General features: G+C 38.7%; 1 protein-coding gene across 1 annotated transcript in view; it reads right to left on the reverse strand.

Moving 5' to 3' along the window:
* The window catches only part of ELAPOR1 (endosome-lysosome associated apoptosis and autophagy regulator 1), a 110,398-nt gene that overhangs the window by 13,365 nt on the left and 76,252 nt on the right, over positions 1-20,781 (reverse strand). Inside the window, exons 6-11 of the mRNA XM_051993162.1 lie at positions 20,666-20,771; positions 20,418-20,567; positions 14,300-14,388; positions 1,635-1,812; positions 743-871; positions 335-425 (exon numbers count right to left, since the gene is read on the reverse strand). Of these exons, the coding sequence (XP_051849122.1) occupies positions 335-425; positions 743-871; positions 1,635-1,812; positions 14,300-14,388; positions 20,418-20,567; positions 20,666-20,771 (743 nt within the window). The remainder of the gene's footprint in view (positions 1-334; positions 426-742; positions 872-1,634; positions 1,813-14,299; positions 14,389-20,417; positions 20,568-20,665; positions 20,772-20,781) is intronic.

Here is a 20,781-nt window from a genome sequence, read left to right on the forward strand (position 1 = left end):
GAATAAGACATGATTGAAGTGACTCAAAAACAACAACTGAGTAGATAAGTCACTCTAGTCTCTTATCCATTCTGGGCCTTAGTTTTTTTTATCCATAAAGTTTTGAACTAAATCTCTAAAGTCCCTTCCAGCTTGAGTGTAGTTTTTTAAGCAGTAAGACAACAGGTGCTACACTTCACTAGGAGGTATTAAGCAGGGTAAATGTAGCTGTCCAGAAATCTTGATTTCATTCAGACTTCAAGCCTGAGAGTCACTTCTTAGAAAAACTTAACCCTTTGTGATTTAGATGTGGCAGCTTCAGCTCCAATCCCTTCTGGGAGTTTACATTCCTCACCTGAATCCTGGTACAATCAGTGTAAGAATCATGAAGTCATTATCTGAGGCTCCAGCAGCTGTATAAATATGGTCTCCGGCCACCTCCCAGCCTGGAAAATCAGGGAGAAGAGGGTGCACTCCTGAGATCCTGATCAGGAGGGTCAATTATGACTGATTCAAAGAATGAGGCAAAATGAGTTTCTAAAATGGGCAGAATCTCTCCATTTCCAGACAAGAGATTCATGAGGTGATCCAGTTACTTTGGTCAAAGACCTTGCAATCATCAGGTTAAAAGGAAGAATTACAAGATTTGGAAAGCAAGAGTCATTTTTAAAGGGGCGTCAAGGACACCAGGGAATACTGCAGAGCCACCCAAATGGGCAGAGGGGCTGAGGCAATCATAGAGGAGAAAAGGGAGGGTCCTTACCTGCCATGCCCTTGTACTCAAAATTGATTCCACTAAGAACCGTAGTTTCCATATTTGTAGGCAAGGTGTTCCACCATTTATATTCAAAACCCAAGGCTGGTTCAGTTCCAGCTGGGCAGCTAACACAGCCTGACAAGAGGTAAAGCACAAAAGTTAATTGATAGAGTTGCAGCCATATTGGTTACTGACAATAATAGCCAGACAGCAAAAAATGGGACAGTGCTAAATTCTGTTCTAAAAAATGCCTAATCCATGGACTCAAAAAATCTAATTTTTATTTGCCATATTTAACAAACTCAAAAATATTGATCTGTAATCAATCTATATCCTATATATATATAGATATCTTATATAGAATATATAGGATATCCTATATCCAGGTATATAGGATGATAAAGACAAAGGTTAAAAAAAATAGACAGAGAAGGGTTAGATACCTTACAAGTTCAGGTTTTCTCCCAAATTGTTCATTCTAAAACTTGATGCATCTTATAGATCAGAGCACCTTCAAGCCCAACACATCAGTTCCTAGTACTGGATGTAATTCATTCCTCAACTCCTTTCTTCCCCATCATTTCTGAACTCTGTTGCGTCTAGTTGGGCTGTCCCCTGCTGGGAAACCTAGTGGCAATTTTTTTGACTCAGGTAGAAGTCCACCTCACACCCAAGTCATTTCCTTCACACCTGTGCCAGTGTCTGTAAGATTTCACTGCTAGAAGAAGGAAGGGGATGGGAGTAGAACTCAAGTCCCTATATTGTTACATCCCCTTGTTGTTAGCGCATTCTTCAGGAGATAGAGGGCTGTGTTCAGTGCTCCAGGTGGGATTATCAGCCTAATCGCTGTAGGGTGAGATGGTAAGGATAGGGCAGTGGGGCAGGGACTCCAGGTCACCTGAGCCATTGGAGAAGGAGCCATAAGGACAGGGCTCACAGGTGCTGGTGTTGGTTTTGAAGAATCCTGGATTACAAGGTGGACAGCGGGTTTTCATTCCAGAGGCTGGAAGTTTCACAGCTCCCTTAAGATCTTCACTGCAAGTTTTTGGCTCTGCCCATTTGTACATGAGCTGTGTCTGATGAAGAAAAAAAAAAAGATCCAAGAATTGCTAGCCATCCATCCTGTAGGATTCATAGTGTATCAAAGGAGTGTAATCATAAACAATTAAATCTGTTGGGAATCAAATCAATGAGCAATGGGAACTACAGGGAAGAGCAAGAGTCAGTTCAGTCACTCATTCATTTATTCATTCATTCATTTACACATCAACCATTTTTAGTGACCTGTATATAAAAGCCATAGAGCTAGGTACAATAAGGATGAGGCAAAGATATTAATATCTATGAACTGTGTTAGAACTACTATGCTGAACTGAATATATACTTGAACAAAGTATATGTAATAAGAATTCATAGTTTCACTAAAATTTTCTTCTTCTTTTCTCCTTTGTATATAGAACTGCTCATATTTGTTAAGCTTTGTCAATTTCATAATAATCAAAAAGAAAATTTAGCATAATATTTTAAAAATAAATTATCTGAACCCACATAGAACTTGGGAAGAAGGGGATATGACAAATATATCTTACTATGCAATAATGATGTGATATTGTCTCCATAATTTTTTATTGAAACAGCTGAATTTTATATATCTATATGTACACATACATACATACATACATAAGCATAATCTTATTTTATAGGCAGAGTTTCTAATATTTTAAATTACTCTATATTTCATAATCTAGATATTATATTCAGGCATAGAGAAGAATGTAAGTAAAGGCCTGGAAAACTTTTAGATTTATAAAAGTTTAGGTTTCCTCTTAAATTTTGCATTTCAAAACCTCATCAGATTTCAGAAAAGCCTGGAAAGACTGACCTGAACTGATGCTTAAGTGAGCAGAATCAAGAGAACATTATATGTTGCAATTATAATAGATTTGGCTCTTTTCAACAATGAAGTGATTCCAGGCAATTCCAATATACTTGTGATGGAAAGTGCCATCCTTCATCTAAAGAGAGAACTATGGAGAATTCATGTGGATCAAAGTATAGTATTTTCACTTTTTGTTGTTTTTTGCTTGTTTTCATTTTTTATTTTCTCCTGTTTTTTTTCCCTTTTGATTTGATTTTTCTTGCATAACATGATGAATATGGAAATATGTTTAGAAGAATTGCATGTTTAACTTATATGGGATTACTTGCTGTTTTGGGGAGAGAGGATGGGGAAAAAAGGAGAAAAAACACAAGGTTTTACAAAGTGAATGTTGAAAACTATTTTTGCATATATTTGGAAAAATAAAATACTATTTAAAAGAACACTCCTCCCAAAACCAACAACACATACAAGTAAGAAGAAAGCCAAAAACAACAAACAAAAACTAAAAACTCAGCTCATTCCAGGGCATTCTCCAGCCCATTAAGTATTAATATTATCTAGTGTGTAATTATCATATAATTTACTAAGATTAAACTCTCTAGACATTATCCCTAACTCTTCTCATTGGATCATTAGCCTCTATTGTCTCAACTAAGGGCAAACCACAGGCTGGAAAAACTTCTGTTAATATCCCTCTATGTTAGCTATGGAACTATTAATAAAATTCATGGAGGGGACAGCCACATGGCACAATGGATAGAGTACTGGCATTGGAATCAGGAGGATCTGAGTTCAAATCTGACCTCAGACATTTACTAGCTGTGTAATTCTAGGCAGATCACTTAACCCTAATAGCCTCAAACTCATCATTGTATTACATTGATAGTTTTTCTATATTTTTTTTAAAAAATTTAGTTTTTCTGATTTTTAACCAGTCTTTCCTAATATAAACCCAACTTGGCCATGGTGAGTAATATTTTAATATATTCTTGTGTTTAATTAGCTCATTTACATTCATCAGGGAAAGTAGGCTATAATTTTCTTTTTTATTATTATCTTAGCCAAAGAGGTAGTGTGAAGAAGTGGACAGAAAGTTGGTTTTAGAGTGAGAAAACATAGGTTCAATTCTTTCTTCCAACACATACTAGTTATATGATCCTGGGCTAGTTCAAACTTAATCTCTTAGTTACCCTGAGTAGGGGTTTCTCATCAGATGTGCCTAATGCCAAAGAAATTTTAGGTCAAATTATACCTCAAGACTAAAAATCCAGAGTTTATTATTAAAGATATAATGAGTATATAGAAAAGGAAGCAGCAATCACAGTCATCATTGGTTCACTAAGAACAGGTCATACAACCTATGTTTTTTAAAACAAGGATTACCAAACTGATAAATCAGGAGAATGTTGATATTATTTAAATTTTAGCAAAACTCTTGATAAACTATGTCATATATTCTCGTGGGGAAAAAAAGGAATACATATAGGTTAGATGATTTCACAATCAGGTTACTTCATTAGATACCCAGACTAAAAGAAGAGTAGTTATTAAGACTCAATGTTAAAGGGAGAAGGTCTCCAGTGAAGAATCCTAGAGATCTGGAATTAGCTCTATTCTGTTACACATTTTATCAATGACTTGAAGAAAAATCACAGATGGTAAGCTCATCAAATTTCCAGATGACACAAAGCTGGCAGAAATAGCTAATAATAGGGGAATGATAAAATTAAAAATAAAATTGAGCATTAGACTAATGTAATAGGATAATAAGGTCTTATACTTAGGTATAAAAAAAAAAAATCCTCAAATTCCTAAGATTGGGGAGTCATTAAGTACAGAGCAATTCTGAAAAAAACCTAAGGATCTAAGTTCAGTGTGACTTTTCAAGCTCAGTGTGGATTACAAAATGTGGCTGCCACAAATGAAAACTTAAGTGTGGGTATTAAGAGGTCCATACCTTCTAAGCACAGGGAGGGATTGGGATCACCTCCACTATACTCTGAGTCAGCTATCTGATGTTCAGTTCTGGACATAAGAGAGATATAAATAAGATGGATAATATCCATCTGTATGTGAATTGTCTTTAGTTCACATCACATCAGAATTGGTTGAAGGAACTGGGAATGTTTGGCTTGGAAAAGGGATGATTTAGGGGGAGAGAAAGCAGTGTTTAAGTATTTTAAGGATTGTCATTTGTCCACCTTCAAAGAAGTCCAGGGACATCATTGAATGATGTCTTGACTTGTGTGAATTGGACTTACGTGAGGCAAATGGCACAAAATCAAAAGCATTATTCTCTCCTCCACAGTCAGACAAGTGCAGTGATCACCTGGGATGTAGTGGATGATCTTGGCATTTTCCCTGCTTGACCAAACTCTATGAGCTCCATATCACTGGCTTCAGCCGCCTTAGGTGTGGCTGTTGGGACAAATTGTTCTCATCTGTCCATCCCCCTGGGGGAAGTCTTCACTTGCTTGGGGTGGACATCTCCCTAACTCACCAATGGGTGTGAAGCCTGTGGGTCACCTTCAACCTGTCTACTGCGATGGTTTTATGAGGGTGTGACAACTGCACATGCTACAGCTTCTTGGAGCCAACTCTTGAGAGTTGGGTGAATCAAGTGGACCCAAAGGTGGATAAGCAGCCCTCACACCAGAAGTATTAGTCCTCCTGAACACTCTAGGGCTCTGTGTCCCAGAGGATGGATTAGGTTTATTCTGTTTGGCTCCAAAAGATCAAACGGGGAGAAATGGAAGCACATTTTAACTTAGGCTTGATGTCAAGGAACATCAGCTTTCTTCTAACAATTCAAATGTCCCAAAATGGAAAGGCAGTGGATTCCCCTACTCTGAGGTCTTCAAGCAGAAGCTAGACTACCACTTGGTGGGTATGTTATAGGATTCTTTAATGCACAGATTGGAGCCTATGAGATTCCTTACAATCCTCAGATTCTGTAACTGTGACTCACATGTGGCTTTTGAAATGGGAGGAGCTTCAGGTAAATCTAAATCTTAAATAAGGGGAAAGTCTTCTTATACCTAAGTACAAAGACCTGGATTCTGCATTCTGCTGTTACAGAGTTATTTGAAGGGTGATGGTCTGATGAGAAGATGTGTATGTTCTGTACAACCTCATTTCCTTCCTTTCTGAGATGAATCCGAACCATAGGGTGAGTTTCTTTTAGGAAGTCTTTAGGATCCTAGAAAAAGGTAGGATTTCTAAGAAGAAAATTGTTTATGTATTACACTAGATCCTTTATGGGTTTTCTATGGGTTGGAATAAGGGCTATCCTCTACCCGATATATTGCATGTCCAATACATGCATTTGCCTTGTAAATATTACCCAATATATGTGGATATGCTGTAGATTTACATGGACTCTCCAAAGGACTCTCATTGTAGAAAATAGATACTAGTCACGATGGAACTATATTCTAAGAGTTCAAGGGGAGGATGACAACACAAGCCAAAGAAAGTAGAAACCATCTTGAAGACTGAATCTAGTCTATGTACTTCTAGGTCTTGAGATGTTAGGCTGTGATAGTATTTAAAAAAATCTGTTCAACAAAGAAATATGTAATAAAAATCAAAGGCAAGAAAAAACATTTATGGCAAATATGCTAGACAAAAATCTGATATCTAAAACATATAAGCAACTGTAATTCCACTCCAGCATGCATAGTCAAAATCTATGAATAATTTTCAATGGGATAAACAAATTGTTGATAATCACTTGGAAAAAATGCTCAATTTTTACAGAAATGAAAAGAGATGCAAATTAGAACAATTAGAGGTATCATCTCACATCTGTCAAATTTGCAAATATAATGAAAAGCAATAATATTCATTGCTACTAGCAGAGGTGTGATTAAACAAGTGAATTCATTCAGTTTTACTAGAATTGTAAGTTTTAGAATCATTTTGGACAACTATTTAGCAGAATGCAACTAAAGCTGAAAAAAATCATAATGCCACCCAGTACTTCTATTGGGAAAGTATAAGAAGAAACAAACAAAAAAGGGGCTGTCAAATATTTCATAGCACTATTTTATTTATATATATATATATATATATACATATATATATATATAATATATATTTTTCTTCCTTACTCTTCCCTCCTGCATCCAGAGGGTGAAGTTCAACCCAGAGTGCAGGCCCATAAATTGAACCAATAGACACGGTCTTCTTCTTCAGTTCCCTCTCTCTTTACCCAGATTCAAAGAGATGGGCATGGAAAATATATGTTTCTAGTCTGTGTCTTTGTCCTTCTTGGTTTCAGGGGCTGGCAGGGATCCTCACCATTCCGTTTGGCTGGAGGTGTGAGCCATGGTCACCTTGGATCCAAGATTGCAGGTGGGATGGTACATATCAGGATAACAGTTAATTAGCCTGGCATGCAGGCCTGAAGAAGTCAGAGACTGTCTGGACACATTAAAAAAAGCTCTCAGGATACCTCCATGTTAGGTGATCTAAGCATACCCAGAGAAGCCTGAGTTATATGCATAATTGAGGGGGGGGATTGTATAATACATATATGGTAATTACAGTATAGAATCCTCCACTAGAGTTTTATTCCAATGTTTTATCCTGCCACAAACTTCAGCACTCTGAACTTACATAACTCTGAGCATGGGCCCAATGATAAACTCTATATGCCTGTTCCATGAGGTTTAGCTTAGATAAGTTAAGAGAAGCTTCTTTTAACACAGAAAATTGAGCATTTTTTGACCTTAACAACTCAGTGAGCAAGGGCATTTTTGGCATAAGGAATGGTATCAACAAAAGCATAGAGATGGGAAAATAGTAATGTTTGGAAGGGTTAGTAACAGTGTAATTTGACTGGATAAGTACAAAAAAGGGATGTAGTATGAAATAAAGTAGAAAGGCACCACCTTGTGGAAGGAAATCCAGGTTAAGGAATGAAGTCTTTATTTAGTAGCCAGTAGGGAGCCACTGAAGGATTTGAGCAGAGACATGTGGCCAGATTGATGCATAAGGAAGTTCAGTCTGGCAGCAAGGTAAAAGACAAATTTGGTATAGGAAAAGACATACTAAGTTAGACATACTTCTTAAAAAACTGCTGCAATAATTCTCCAGGAAAGCAATTATGATGGTCTGTGCAAAAAGTAGAGGAAACAGAAAGGAAGGGATGAATTAGAGAGATCTGACAGAGATAGAATTAACAAGATTTGGTAGAAGACTGGATGAGGAAGGTAAAGGATGAAGTGTCAAAAAGATAATGCTAAGGTTTTGATTAGATAACTGGTGGTGCCATTGACAGAAATATGAAAGTCAGAAGGAGGAATCATTTTGTGGAGAAAAGATAAGTTCTGTTTTGGACATGCTGAATTTGAAGCACTGGTGGGGCTTTGGGACAAAGATGTCTTGTAAACACCTGGATTAGCACAATAAATAGCCCAAAAGTTTTCTTGCTTCTCTTTTCTCCCCACTTCAATCTACTTTTCATACAAGTACCAGGGAAATGTTTCTTATTTTCCATCAGTTGCTCTGGTTTCAACATCATAAACATCCCACTTCCCCCAGAAGAGGCTCATCATCTGGTATCTTATCATCATGAAGACAGATTTGCTACTCAAAACCTTCAGTTACTTCTCCCCTCTCATTGGAAGGTGGAACATAAATTGATTTTCTTTTTCTTATTTATATACTGAGGGCAGCTAGGTGGCACTGGGGGAGAAGGCACAGGACAAGTCCAGAAGACTTATCTTCCAGAGTTCACATATAGCCTTAAAACTTACTAGCTATGTGATTCTGGGAAAGGTACTTAACCCTGTTTGCCTCAGTTCCTCATCTGTAAAATGATCCGAAGAAGGAAAAGGCAAAGTACTCCAATATTTTTACCAAAAAAGTCCCAAATGCAGTCATAAAGAGTTGGACAGGAAAGAGTTGTTTGAAAAACAATAAAGCACTTAGCACAGTCCCTGGTATATGGTAGGTGCTTAATGTTTGTTGGCTACTTTGTAAAGATTTCATCATGTCATTATACCCCCAGATTTTCACCAGTTCCCTATTACTTGCCAAATAGAAACTCTTCTAGCTGGTGTCCAAGGTTCTCTTCCACCTGGCACCCTCCCACTTTTCCAAGCTTGGCAGATTTGTTTCATAGAAGTCCTTTTCACCCAGCTCTATGCTATAGCAAAACTAGACAATCCTTTGTACCTAAATGCTGGATTCTCATACCTCTAGACCGCTGCTCTGGCCATTTCATATACCTAGAATCTAATCCCTCCTTCCTTCTTCATCTTTTAAACCTTAGTTTGAAACCACCATTTCCAAGAAGCTTTCCCTGATCCCTCCACACTGATAATGGCTTTTTCCTATAACTTCACAGAGTAATAGTGTTTTATATACTATTACAAAAATCTTAGGGCAGACTTTTGAGCACCCTGTATTAGGAGGGAGAAATGAAGTGAGAAAGTTGGTTCTAGGAACCATGATGACCTTTACATCATCTTCCCAATCAATCAACAAGTATTTACTAAGCACTTACTATGTGCTAGGTGCTATGGATATATAATTACAAAGAATGAAATAATTCTTCCTTACAATGAACTTACATTCTGATGTTCAATGCCCTATCCCTTCTCCCCCTCCCAAAATTCTCCCTTGTAACAAAAACATATAATTAAGCAAAACAGGGCAACAAATTGGTCTTGTCTGACAAGATGTTTCATGCATGTCACCTGTGATCTCTTTACCAAAAGGAAGAAGGCATGTTTGATTACCAGTCTTCTAAAGTCAAAGTTAGTCTCTCTTATTTAAAAAACTCTGAAATGTTGACTATATAAGCCCCAGAACAGTATCATCCATAAACAGGAGGATATGGAGAGATTCACTGCTTGTAGGAAATCCCTCTTCCAAAACTAACTTTAGTCAAAGTTAGTCAAAATTAACCATACTATCATGATAAAACATTTTTTAAAAGTCACTTGGATAAGGTCATGTTGGGGAAGCTGTGAAGCAGAAAAATCAAAATGTGGTACTGGAGTCAAATATGTCTCTTCAGAATTTCCATGCTCAGTCATAAGACAAATGTAGAGAAAAAAAATTTTATTTCAATTTGAATTGATGATGTCTGTGATTGAAATTGTCTATGATTTTAATCAAATTATACATGTGAAAGTAATGAATGAATAATGTAAATATCTATCAGTTCTATTCATAATACTAAATAAATTATGCATTATCATTTTAGGAGACAAAAATGACAGAAACTCTATGTTAATGATGCTGGTGAATATTGGCTCCCATCCTTAATCACATTACGTTTGCTGTGAAAAGAACCCAGAGTTCTTTTCAAGTTGCCAGGGTCATATTTCATGTACTATTTATTCTACAATGGCACTCCGTCTACAAGAGATGACCTTTCAGGATGTCTCTTTAGAAAAAGAATCTGGAAAAGCAGAAAAATCAGCCTCTGCAGATTGATCAACAGTATCCTAGCATGGAATTAATGAATAGATTCTAACATCTCTTAGGAAAAAGAGATAATTGACTGGGGAAAGGGGATAAATAAGGATTTGCCTTGATTCTATCGTTATACAAGAAAGCCACATGATGGCTTTGACTCATGGAACACCACATTCACAGAATTTGTAGGGGACCCAAAAGATAATGAGGAAACAGGCTGTGGGTACCATTAGGTTGCAGCATGTTATCAGTGATGTGTCCAAGAAGTGACACAAAATATATTATCCCAAAAGATGGGAAAGAGTCAATGTTGCAAGGTTGCAAAAGACAGGCACGCCTCCACTGTGGGCAGTTATGAATTGGTAGAGCCATTCTGGAAAGCAATTTGTTAAGGGTAAACAAGTGACTAATATATCCATATTCTTTCAGCCAGGGATCCCAGTGCTAAGCATATACTCACAAGGAGGTCAAAGACAGAAAAAAGGTCTCATGCATACCAAAATATTCTTAGCAACAATTCATGTAGAAAACGGGACTTAAGTGACTAATACATCCACATTCTTTCATCCAAGGATCCCAATGCTAGATATGTGCTCCAAGGAAGTCAAAGGCAGAATTCTAAAAGGTCCCATGTAAACCAAAATATTCTCAGGAACAATTCATGTAGAAGTGGTACTTAAGCTTTACTCTTGATATAAGAGATTCTATGAAGTGGAGGTGAAGAGGAAATGTATTACAAACATGGAGGGCCCGGATATGAGAGATGATGTTCTGGGAGCAAGACTATAGAGAAGGTTAATATAGACAAATCATAGAATGCAAGAAAGAGGAATAAATAGAGAATGGAAAGGTAAGTTGAGGTCAGCCTCTAAAGGACCAGAGGATGCATATGTTAATCCTCGAAGCAACAGAAAGCCATAGTCTCTTGGATAAGGAGAGAATGTGCAATCCTAAAATTGTACTTTAGGAAATTCACTTTAGCAATTCTGTGGATGATGGACCGGAATAGGGAAAGACTTGAGGCAGGGAAATCAATTAGGAGGGTACTGCAGTAGTCCATGTCAGAGGTGATAAGAAACTGAACCAGAATGGTGGCTCTATGAATAGAGAGAAAGGGGCATATTCCAAAAATTGAAGTGGAGATGAAAATAAGATCTGGCAACTGATTAAGTATATCGAATGAGGGAGCACAAGGAGTTTGTGAACCTGGGATATTAGATGAGTAGTATTTTCTGTGGAAACAGGGAAGTTCCACATGGGAAAAGACTTACTGGGAAATAGGTACCTTTGGGATATCTGGTTTGCATTGTTTAATAGTCAGTTGGTGATGAGGAACTAGAATTCAGGAGAGAAATAAGAGTTGGCTATCTAGATTTGGGAGTCATCTGCATGGAGAAGATAATTGAACCAATGAGAGCTGACAAGGTCACCAAAAAAGAATGGAAAGGAAGGAAAGAGAACCAAGACAGAGGCTTGAAGTATACTTATAGTTAAGAGGGGAAAGGGTTGTATGGTTTGGATGATAATTCAGCAAAGCAGTCACAAGAGCAGAGCAGAACAGTATTCACATCCATTTTTTAAAAACCCATAGGAAGATCCCCACTGCATTGAGCGACTCCCCTATGAAGAGCTCGTAGCAAGACTGGGACAAGAATTTTACAGAATGAGATGGCTTGAGAGGGCTATCATCTGCATTGCTGGAGGGATAACCCATACCAGTGAGCCATTGGAGTATCTGAGTATAGAAAACATGAAAAGATTGAGCAGAACCTGGTTTCCAGGAAGGGCTTGAATTATGAAGAATCTATATGGCATTTTTACAAAGTGGGTTTCTCGAAATTAGGGATTTTTTTTTTGCCTTTCTTCATATCCATTGTACTTAACACAGAACCTGCCACATAGTAAGCACTTGTGGTATTAATCATTTTGGTTAATTTTTTAATTTTGTTGTGACATTGTGTTAATATCTTTTAAGCAGGCTCCTTAATTTTCCAAATCCTGATTCTCTGTATTGGATTTTATAGTCTTGGGTTTTCTGTAGTGGAGAGCAAACAGGAATGGTTCTCAGTGACCAGAGGACCTGGTAGTTCTGACAATACCAAGAGTGGGATAATGGAAGATGTTTACCTGGGGAACAGAAAATTAGGGAGCAAAATTATCTGTAGACAATTTTAAAACAGTAATAAAATCGATTAACAGTCTGTTTTTTATTACCATCATGTGCCAATGATTCTAAGCAATATCAGCAATAAATTACTCTTCCCCTTAAAATCTTTTGCTTTTAAACAATTTCTGCATGATGGCAGTTAGCCCCAAAACACTCAAGACTCTGTTATAAGCCTCCATTTAAGAATAAGTTCCTAAGTGTTCAAACTGTTTTGAGTTCAATTCAGTAAGAGTTTGTTTCCAACACCTGGGGCCCTACATATTTCTGCATTTAAACGGTAGATTCCAAATGAACAGATAGCCTGGTGATTCCTATTTCCATGATCAGAGACTCCCTGTAGTTATTAATTTCTACAGATGTTATTTTTTTGTTCCATTCACACTGTGGCTGTTTTCAAGTTATTCTGTGCTTGCTGCAATATGTATTTTAAAGACAAAGAAAGTAAGCTTGAAATATTTCAATTCTGTCATTCTCTGTGACCACTTAGCATTTGCATTTATGTTTGAAATTTAAAAACAGGGCAAGATTACAAACTGCAAGATGCAGTATTTTTCTCCTGGTAAATACAAATTTTAGTTTACATGTGAAATATATTACTGACTTTAAATAACATCTTTTAAATTGAAATTTATTCTTTTTAAATTAATCATTGTAAAACCATAAAGAGCAGATTGAGAAGCTATAACATTGAATCAGCGATAGAATATAATAGCTAAGTTGTTATCGTTTACAGACATTTTAGTTCTATTATGAGATTTTTTGGAAGCCCCTGCCCAACTTATCCTTATGTTTAAGATTTTTCAGAGTGTAGCTGCCAAGGCACAAATTCAGATTTTCTTGCCTTCTGAAAAGGGGAAAAACCCCTATGGACATGGATGAGTAGGGAAATCTTAAATCACTGCAATATGTACAGATCTACCCATTTAAACTTTGCAAAACACCTTGTATACAGTAGTTCAGCTGGGCCTCCAAGTAGCTCTAGTATACTAAGAACTACAGGTTTATCATCCCCACTTTATAGATGAGGAAATTGATGCTCAGAGATATTACGGGAACTGACCATTTTTACAGAACTTGTAAATGGCAGAGCTGCTATATTCATCCTGAGTCTGCTGGATTCAAAGTCCAGCACTCTTTGTGTGCTCTTTGAAGTTGCTGCTTTGTCTGCAGTAAAAAAAAAGTCGAAGGACTTGGATTCAAATCATCCATCTGCCATTTACTATCAGACTTACACAAAGTGATTCACTTACTCTTTCGGGGCCTCTGTTTATAATATATAATATTATAATATATAAATATAAATATAATAATAAATATATTATATAATCATATATTATATAAATATAAATAAAAAATATAAATAGATGTAATATATCTCCTATACAAGGAGAGAGAACTGCATTAGAGGAATCCTAGGGTAATTTCTAGCTCAAAATCTTTGAACCAGTGATCCTGTAGAACAATCCAAAGTGCAAAGGAAAGATGCTCGTTTTCTTTTGGATAGATTCAGATTTTAGAATGAGCACAGATATGAGTGTGTGCAAATGCACACACACACACACACACACACACACACACACACACTCTTTATACTCCCCAAATCTAAGCAACCCCCACTGAAGCATGTAGGAGGAACCATATCCCTCTGCTAAGTTGAAAAAGCAGCTGATAGAGTCCGAGAGATAGAGAACAAGTTTCATCAAAGGTATTGATGGTAGCAAGAGGAGGCCATGCTCAGTTGCCTGTCAGTCAGGGATTACAGAGACAAGCTAAGCAGATGAAAAAATTAACTCCAAAGAAAATTAAATGACTTTGTTTATCAGGGCAGGATTCAATCAGCAGTGAAAATGATCCAAACCCAAGCAGCCTTTAACCCCAAGATGCGGAAGCCCCAAAGAACCCCCGCTTACTGGGACATCTTGTCATCTCATTTAGCTTTCCTCTCTGTCCTGGGACTTTTCCAGGGACTCTCTTAGGGGACTGTTCAGCATTGCTGCCCTCTCAATGGGTACTTAGGGACACAGGCGGCCTGTGGAGCCTCCCGTCAGGCACACATGAACTTTGCCATCACTGTACCTACCTCTCCATTGGCATCACAGGCTGTGTGTGTGTAGAAATAATCTTTGTCGGTGCAAGCTGGACGCAGCTTGCAAGAGGAGGATCCTTGTTCTACAGACCAAAAGCAGAGGAAAATACCTTAGCTCATGTTAGAAATACAGAAGTCTTTCTCCATTGGCTTCTGAGAGCAAACATTTTACCTGCGCAGGTGCTGCCGAAAACCCTCACCTCTCCACCTCTCACTTCCCTGCTAAGGCCCCAGGCAGGGTCAGATAAATGGGACCTGATTCTCTTACTAGCTGGTCACATAGTAGTGATTATATGGAGTGGAAAGACAGCTGGGCTTGAAATCAGAGGCCTGGACTGGTAGAAGCCCTGTGCAGCTATTAGTTAAGTGATCCTAGGCAAGCCACTTATCAGCCAGGTACTACGTTTTCTCAGCCACAGAATGATGGATATTGCACTCACTGACCTCCAAGTCTCCTTCAACTATAGATGGGGGATCCTTTGAATGGCTCGATCATTGAGCAACATGATGCATGGAGGGGCTGGAGAAGGTACCCAAAATAGGAGAAGAAACCACAGAAGTCTCAAGGTAATGTAGCAGGAGTTTCTTAAACGGAGGTTTGGCATTTAAAGTTCTAGCCTCATATCAGAGGAGCACAGGGTAATGCTAAGTTGGGGGGCGGAGGGGGATACACAGAATCAAGGAATCAGCTTGGCCAGCGGACAGGCTCCAAATGGACTTATTATCCTACTGTATGTTTGCAGGCCTTTCCTCATAAACCAGGGGTCCTCAAACTTTTTAAATAGGGGGCCAGTTCACTGTCCTTCAGACTGTTGGAGGGCCGCACTATAATAAAAACAAAAACTTTGTTTTGTGGGCCTTTAAATAAAGAAACTTCATAGCCCTGGGTGAGAAGATAAACATCCTCAGATGCCGCATCTAGCCTGCGGGTTGTAGTTTGAGGACCCCTGCTCATAAACCCTGCTTGGGCACAGTGCCCTTTTCCTCTTCCATGACTGAAGAAAAGCATGTCCTCTTTATCTGATTGTTTGACTACTAACTCTAGGCTTCCTCTCCTATATACTACACTGAGTCACTGAGTTTCTGTAAAATGATAGGGATAGACGAGAGGGTTTTTAAAGTCTGGTCTAAGGTGATAAGGTCTATCACCACATGCCAGGAATGCCCTCTCTCTCAAAGCAGCAAAAGTGTTCTCTCTTCCATTAGCAAAGCCATTTCCCCCCTTTCCCATGCAGTCTTTCTAAATTAATCAAAAGAGAAGTGATACTCTTCAACCCCATTTGGATCACGCTAAAACTCTTCTGTCTCTCACTTCCACTACCCTTGTATTGCTTTTGATACTTAGCTTGAAATTTGGATATTGCATGCTCACTATTGATCCATATCTGCTTCCAATTTTTAGATCCTAGAAGGCAAAAGACTGTTTTCTTTGTAGCTTTCTTGGTACAGTTCCCCAAACATGGCAACGACATTTAATAAATCTTGGTAATGATGATGAGAATCTTTTGCTATAGCTATGATAGAGGTATATGGGCTTATTCTTGGCAGCAATCATTGAATCCTTGGCTTCCTTCAAATTTCATTTTCTTGAAGGAAAATTTTCCTGGATCTCCCAGCTGCTAATGCCTTTCCTTTTAAGGATGTATCTTTTTCTGATTTATTAATTATTATTGTTGTTGCTGCTTCTGAGGCAATTGGGGTTAAGTGACTTGCCCAGGGTCACACAGTTAAGCAGCATTAAGTGTCTGAGATCAGATTTGAACTCAAGTCTTCCTGACTTCAGGGCTGGTGCTCTATCCACTGTACCTCCTAGCTACCCTTAAGGATGTATCTTTTATCTACCCAATTATGCACATGCTTGCTTTCAGGATTTCATCAACTTTGGAATTCCACCTTCCTCAGCCTTTCTGGACAGGTTAGAGTCATGAATGCCAAGCCTTCATTTAAGGAGCTGAACTCAGAAATCTCATTTCTCACCTTGAGATTTCTGCAATTTCTTCTACTGTGTTGGGTACCTTCCCCATCCTGGCTACCAACCCTTCTCCATCCCCTTTCAAAGGCTTTTCAGCTGTTTTCTATGAGTTGTCTTCCCTCTTTAGATTGTAACCTCCTTCAGGACAGGGGCTGTCTTTTTCATATTTGTATCTCTAGCAATTTACACAGTGCCAGGCACATAGTAGGCATTTAATAAAAAAAATGACTAAGCTTCTCAAGAACAGGAAATATTTCTCCTTTTTCTTTGTGTTCCCAATACTTAGCACAGTGCTTGGAACATATCAAGTGCTTAATAAAGGCTTGTTTGCTGGCTTAGTGCAAAGACAAAATAGCACCGTTTCAGTATCCCCAAACAAGGAGCTGTTTCCCAAATGCTCCCTCTCCCTTTCTATATCACCAAAGGCTATTAGATGTGAGCTCTTCTGAGAACACATTTTGGGGACTTCCCTCAAACAGCAGATTTCCCAGCACTCCAAGGCTCCAGTCTTATTAGCACAGGCAGGGTGGAATTAATGGCAGAAAAGCAGCTGGTGCCTTCTCAGCTCATTAACTAGATTAACAAGCTAGAGGCCCTCTTAAGCAACAAGGCTAATGGATCCAGAGACTCTTGAATTTGGCTGATTTGGTTCAAAAAGGATTGAGGAAGATTTTGAAAACGAACTCTTTCCCAGGACCCTTGAGGATTAGGTTGTAGGTTTTTTTTTCTCTCTCTCTCCTTTTTTTCCTGAGTGCTGAACCAAGCAAACCACCTGGTTACCTGCTGAAAAATAACATCTGCACGACAAGGAGGGCTTCTTGGGCTTGGCAAATATTTGCTCTGTGTGACAGCCTCACTCCTGGCTTCATAGAAATGCTGCAGCTGTTGACTTGTTGATTAGCTGTCTGGTTTAATTAATGATTAACCCAAATATCATGGCACATTCAATTTCCCTGGTCAAGAGGTCTTAGTGAGGCAAACTGAGTGCCACCAATTTTTAAAAAGGAGAGAGACTAGATACGGTGTTTAGTAAGAGAAAAGAGCTTGGCTGGTCCTGGGAAAAACTGAAGAGTTTGTCTTTGGCTAGACAGTACTCTTTCTGAACCAGTTCCTCCTTTTCTCACAGCCCCTGCCTCTTTTAAGATATCTCTAGCTAATCCACCAAGGCAAAACGAAAATGCCAACAAACTTATTAGCTGCAAGATGTGAGTTCTATCTCAGTGGCATTTGCTAGGCACTGATTAATACAAAGGAATGACTATACTAATGACAGAATTTCAGGCATTTCTCAAGAGAATAGTTTGGTAAGATAACATTTTTTTTTGATACAAAGTGATTTGTTCAGTGTCACACAGTTAGTAAGTGTTACTTGTCTGAGGGAATATTTGAATTCGGGTCCTTGTGACTTCAGGGCCAGTGTTCTATCCATTTTGCCTTCTAGCTGTCCCAATTAGATAACATTCTGGCACCTTCTTTCCCCAAATTATAACAAAGATTGACAAAGTTTCTGCCTGTGTGAAGGCCCAGACCAGATCAGCCATTGCTCAGGGATGATGCATCCTTTGGTTTTTTATTCAATCCTGTTACTGATTCAGCATCCTTGACAAAGTAAAATCTCCTATGAGCCTCATTTTAGCTTCCATAAAATGGATGTGTGTGTGTATACACATATATGTGTATGTATGTGTGTGTGTACACACACACACACACACACACACACACATACACACATACACATAAAGGTTAAGGAAATCACCAAGTGTCGAATCTCCCAGTTTATAGTGATCCCTTGCTATTTAAACATCTACTTTGTCCTGGGCACTGAGGATACAAAGATAAAAAATAAAGTTCCTGTTCTCCAGGAGCTTATATTGTACCAATTAATCAACAAGCATTTACTGACAGTCTATCACTTAACAAGCGCTGTGCTAGGTGATGGTTACAAAGACAAAAAGTGAAACATTCCTTACCCTCAAAATGCTTACATTCTATGAGAGATAACATGTATATAGATACAGATTTTTAGAAAGTAAAAATAAAGGGGATACATAGTAATTTCTGAAGGGAGAGCACCCTCACCTGAGGGAATGAAGAAATGTTTTATAAAGAAAGAGGCCATGGACCGACAGAACTCTATTTGATTCAGAGCATTTAGCGATTTCTCAGGCAAAAACAGGAGGAGCAACATAAAAGTTAGAATCAAAAAATTACAGGATCATCGCATATTACAGCCAAAAGTGACTTTAAGGGTCATCTTGTCCCACCTCCTCATTTTATAGTTGAGGAAATAAGCTCAGAAGGGGGCTCATCCATGCCCCAGAATTAAATAGAAGAGCTGAGATTGGATCCAGATCTATTTGTTTCAAGACTAGGATTCTTTCAACTACCTACTGTGTTTCAGTATAGTTCATCACAGCATTCCCTTAATTCTTTAAGGCAGCAAGGGGGCCCAGATGCAGAGGGCTAGATCTGGAGTCAGAAATACCTCTAATCCTGCTTCAGACACCAGCTGTATGAACCCGGGCAAGACATTTAACTTCTGTCTGCCTCAGTTTCCTCAACTGTAAAACAAGGATAGCCACAGAACCTTCCTAGCAGGGATGCTCAAAGAATCAAATGCGATATCTCTAAAGCTGTTAGCTGAGTGCCTGCTACATATATAAATATCTAAATACTTTTTCCCTCCCCCTTTCTCCATTCTGCTTCTTCTGCCCATTATGATGCACTCCAAGCTAAAGTGCTAACCGCATTCTCCATAATCCACACAGATTGAATAGACCCTATTCAAAAGATTTACATTTGAGGGCTAACTTCTCAGTCTGAGCAGAAGAATGGATTCACAAATACTGATTCTCAAACTAACTCACAAACCGCAGTCCCAAGGCTGTAAACTGATTTACATCATCAAAACAAACCCGGGTAATTTTGCCAGAATCTTGTCATTCAAACCATTTCACAACTGGTGGGTTGGAGAGAGGAGCCTGAGACTCAGAACAACAAAGGCTGCCATTGATGGAGGCACAGAAAGAAGCAGTATAGAAATCCAAGTGGAAAAACAGGAATTTAGACATACAGAGAAATCCATTTGTTTGCCAGACCTAAACATTTCTATTCTTGCTTAACATTACACTAAGCTTGCAAGACCTTGGATAATGAATAGGACTTTTCATTTTATCAATAGAGGAAATAAGTAGAGGTCAATTTCCATTCTTGACTGAGCAAACACTCTAATGGGTGATTTGTGAATATGAATTTGTAGGCGAATGTGGTGATATGCTTGACAACTTCAGGGACTACAAATCTTTGCACGGATATTTGCTGGGTCTGAATTTGGCTGTGTAAGGGAGAAAATAAGCAGATCGGGGAAGGGGGGCTTACTCTTCCCATTTCCAAATTGATCAATTGATTTCAGATCTACTCTTAAAGACTGTGGAAAGGGGCAAAGCTAGGTGGCAATGTGGATAGCGCACCAGCTCTGAATTCAGGAGGACCTGAGTTCAAATTTGATTTCAGACACTTAACCCTTCCTAGCTTGTGTGACCCTGGGCAAGTCACTTAACCTCAATTGCCTCAGAAAAAAAAAAAAAAGATTGTGGAGGCCAGATCTGAAGAGCCAAAAAATATTAGGACTCTTTACTCCCCTCTCCGAGGGTTTCTGGTCCTCTGCCACTGTCCTCCCTGCCTCCCCCACTCCCTCTTCATCCTTGAGACCCCATCCTGTTCAGATACTGACTGTAATAGGTGGAACTCATTTTCCTGTTTCCTCCAATGTCTCTCAAATTGAGGGCTAGGGATGGGGAGCTTTTCAGATCATGAAAAAATACCATACCTGATTATCCCACCTTTCCTTTCAAGTATAGAAATTAGATTCTGGTTCTATTTTTGTTTTTAGAGAAGTTTAGTGGGACATAATAGCAACTCTCATAGGGGGAAAAAAAAGCACTTTTCCGTTTAGAAAACTCAACCCCATCTCTTTGGAATTGTAGGAAACTACCAGGATCTGCCTGGAAAGGTCAATTTTGAGAACCACTATTTAAAGCTCTGGCCAACAGAATGGCCACTTCTCTTTCTCCCAAGAAAGAGAAATGTTTCTGTGGCTTTGGTAGTCCCTGCAGTTCCCTTGGTCTTTAGAAACATCACCTGAGTATTTGTCCAAGTCACACTTGTGGCAGGAGGTTTCTCCCTTATTGGAGTAAGAGTTTACTGGGCAAAGCTTGCAGGTAGAGGAGCCCTCCTTGGCAGCGTAGGTTCCAGGTTTGCAGGGGAAACATTCGGAAGTATAGGCAACTCCTGTGGAGAAAGAGTACAGTTTGGGTCCAAATTGGGTCCTGGGCATGAAGCTAGGAAGACATCAACAGGAAGCTTGAAGCTGAACCCCAATTCTTTACCTGTAATGGCGATGTTCCTCACCAGCACAGGCTTACGGACTTTAGACCAGACTGAGAAGGCTGTGGTTCTCCAATACAGAACGTTGTTGCCACGATTTAACTCCACCTGAAGACAT

This window comes from Antechinus flavipes, chromosome 4 (assembly GCF_016432865.1).
Source record: "Antechinus flavipes isolate AdamAnt ecotype Samford, QLD, Australia chromosome 4, AdamAnt_v2, whole genome shotgun sequence".
In the NCBI taxonomy this organism is placed as follows: Eukaryota; Metazoa; Chordata; class Mammalia; order Dasyuromorphia; family Dasyuridae; genus Antechinus; species Antechinus flavipes.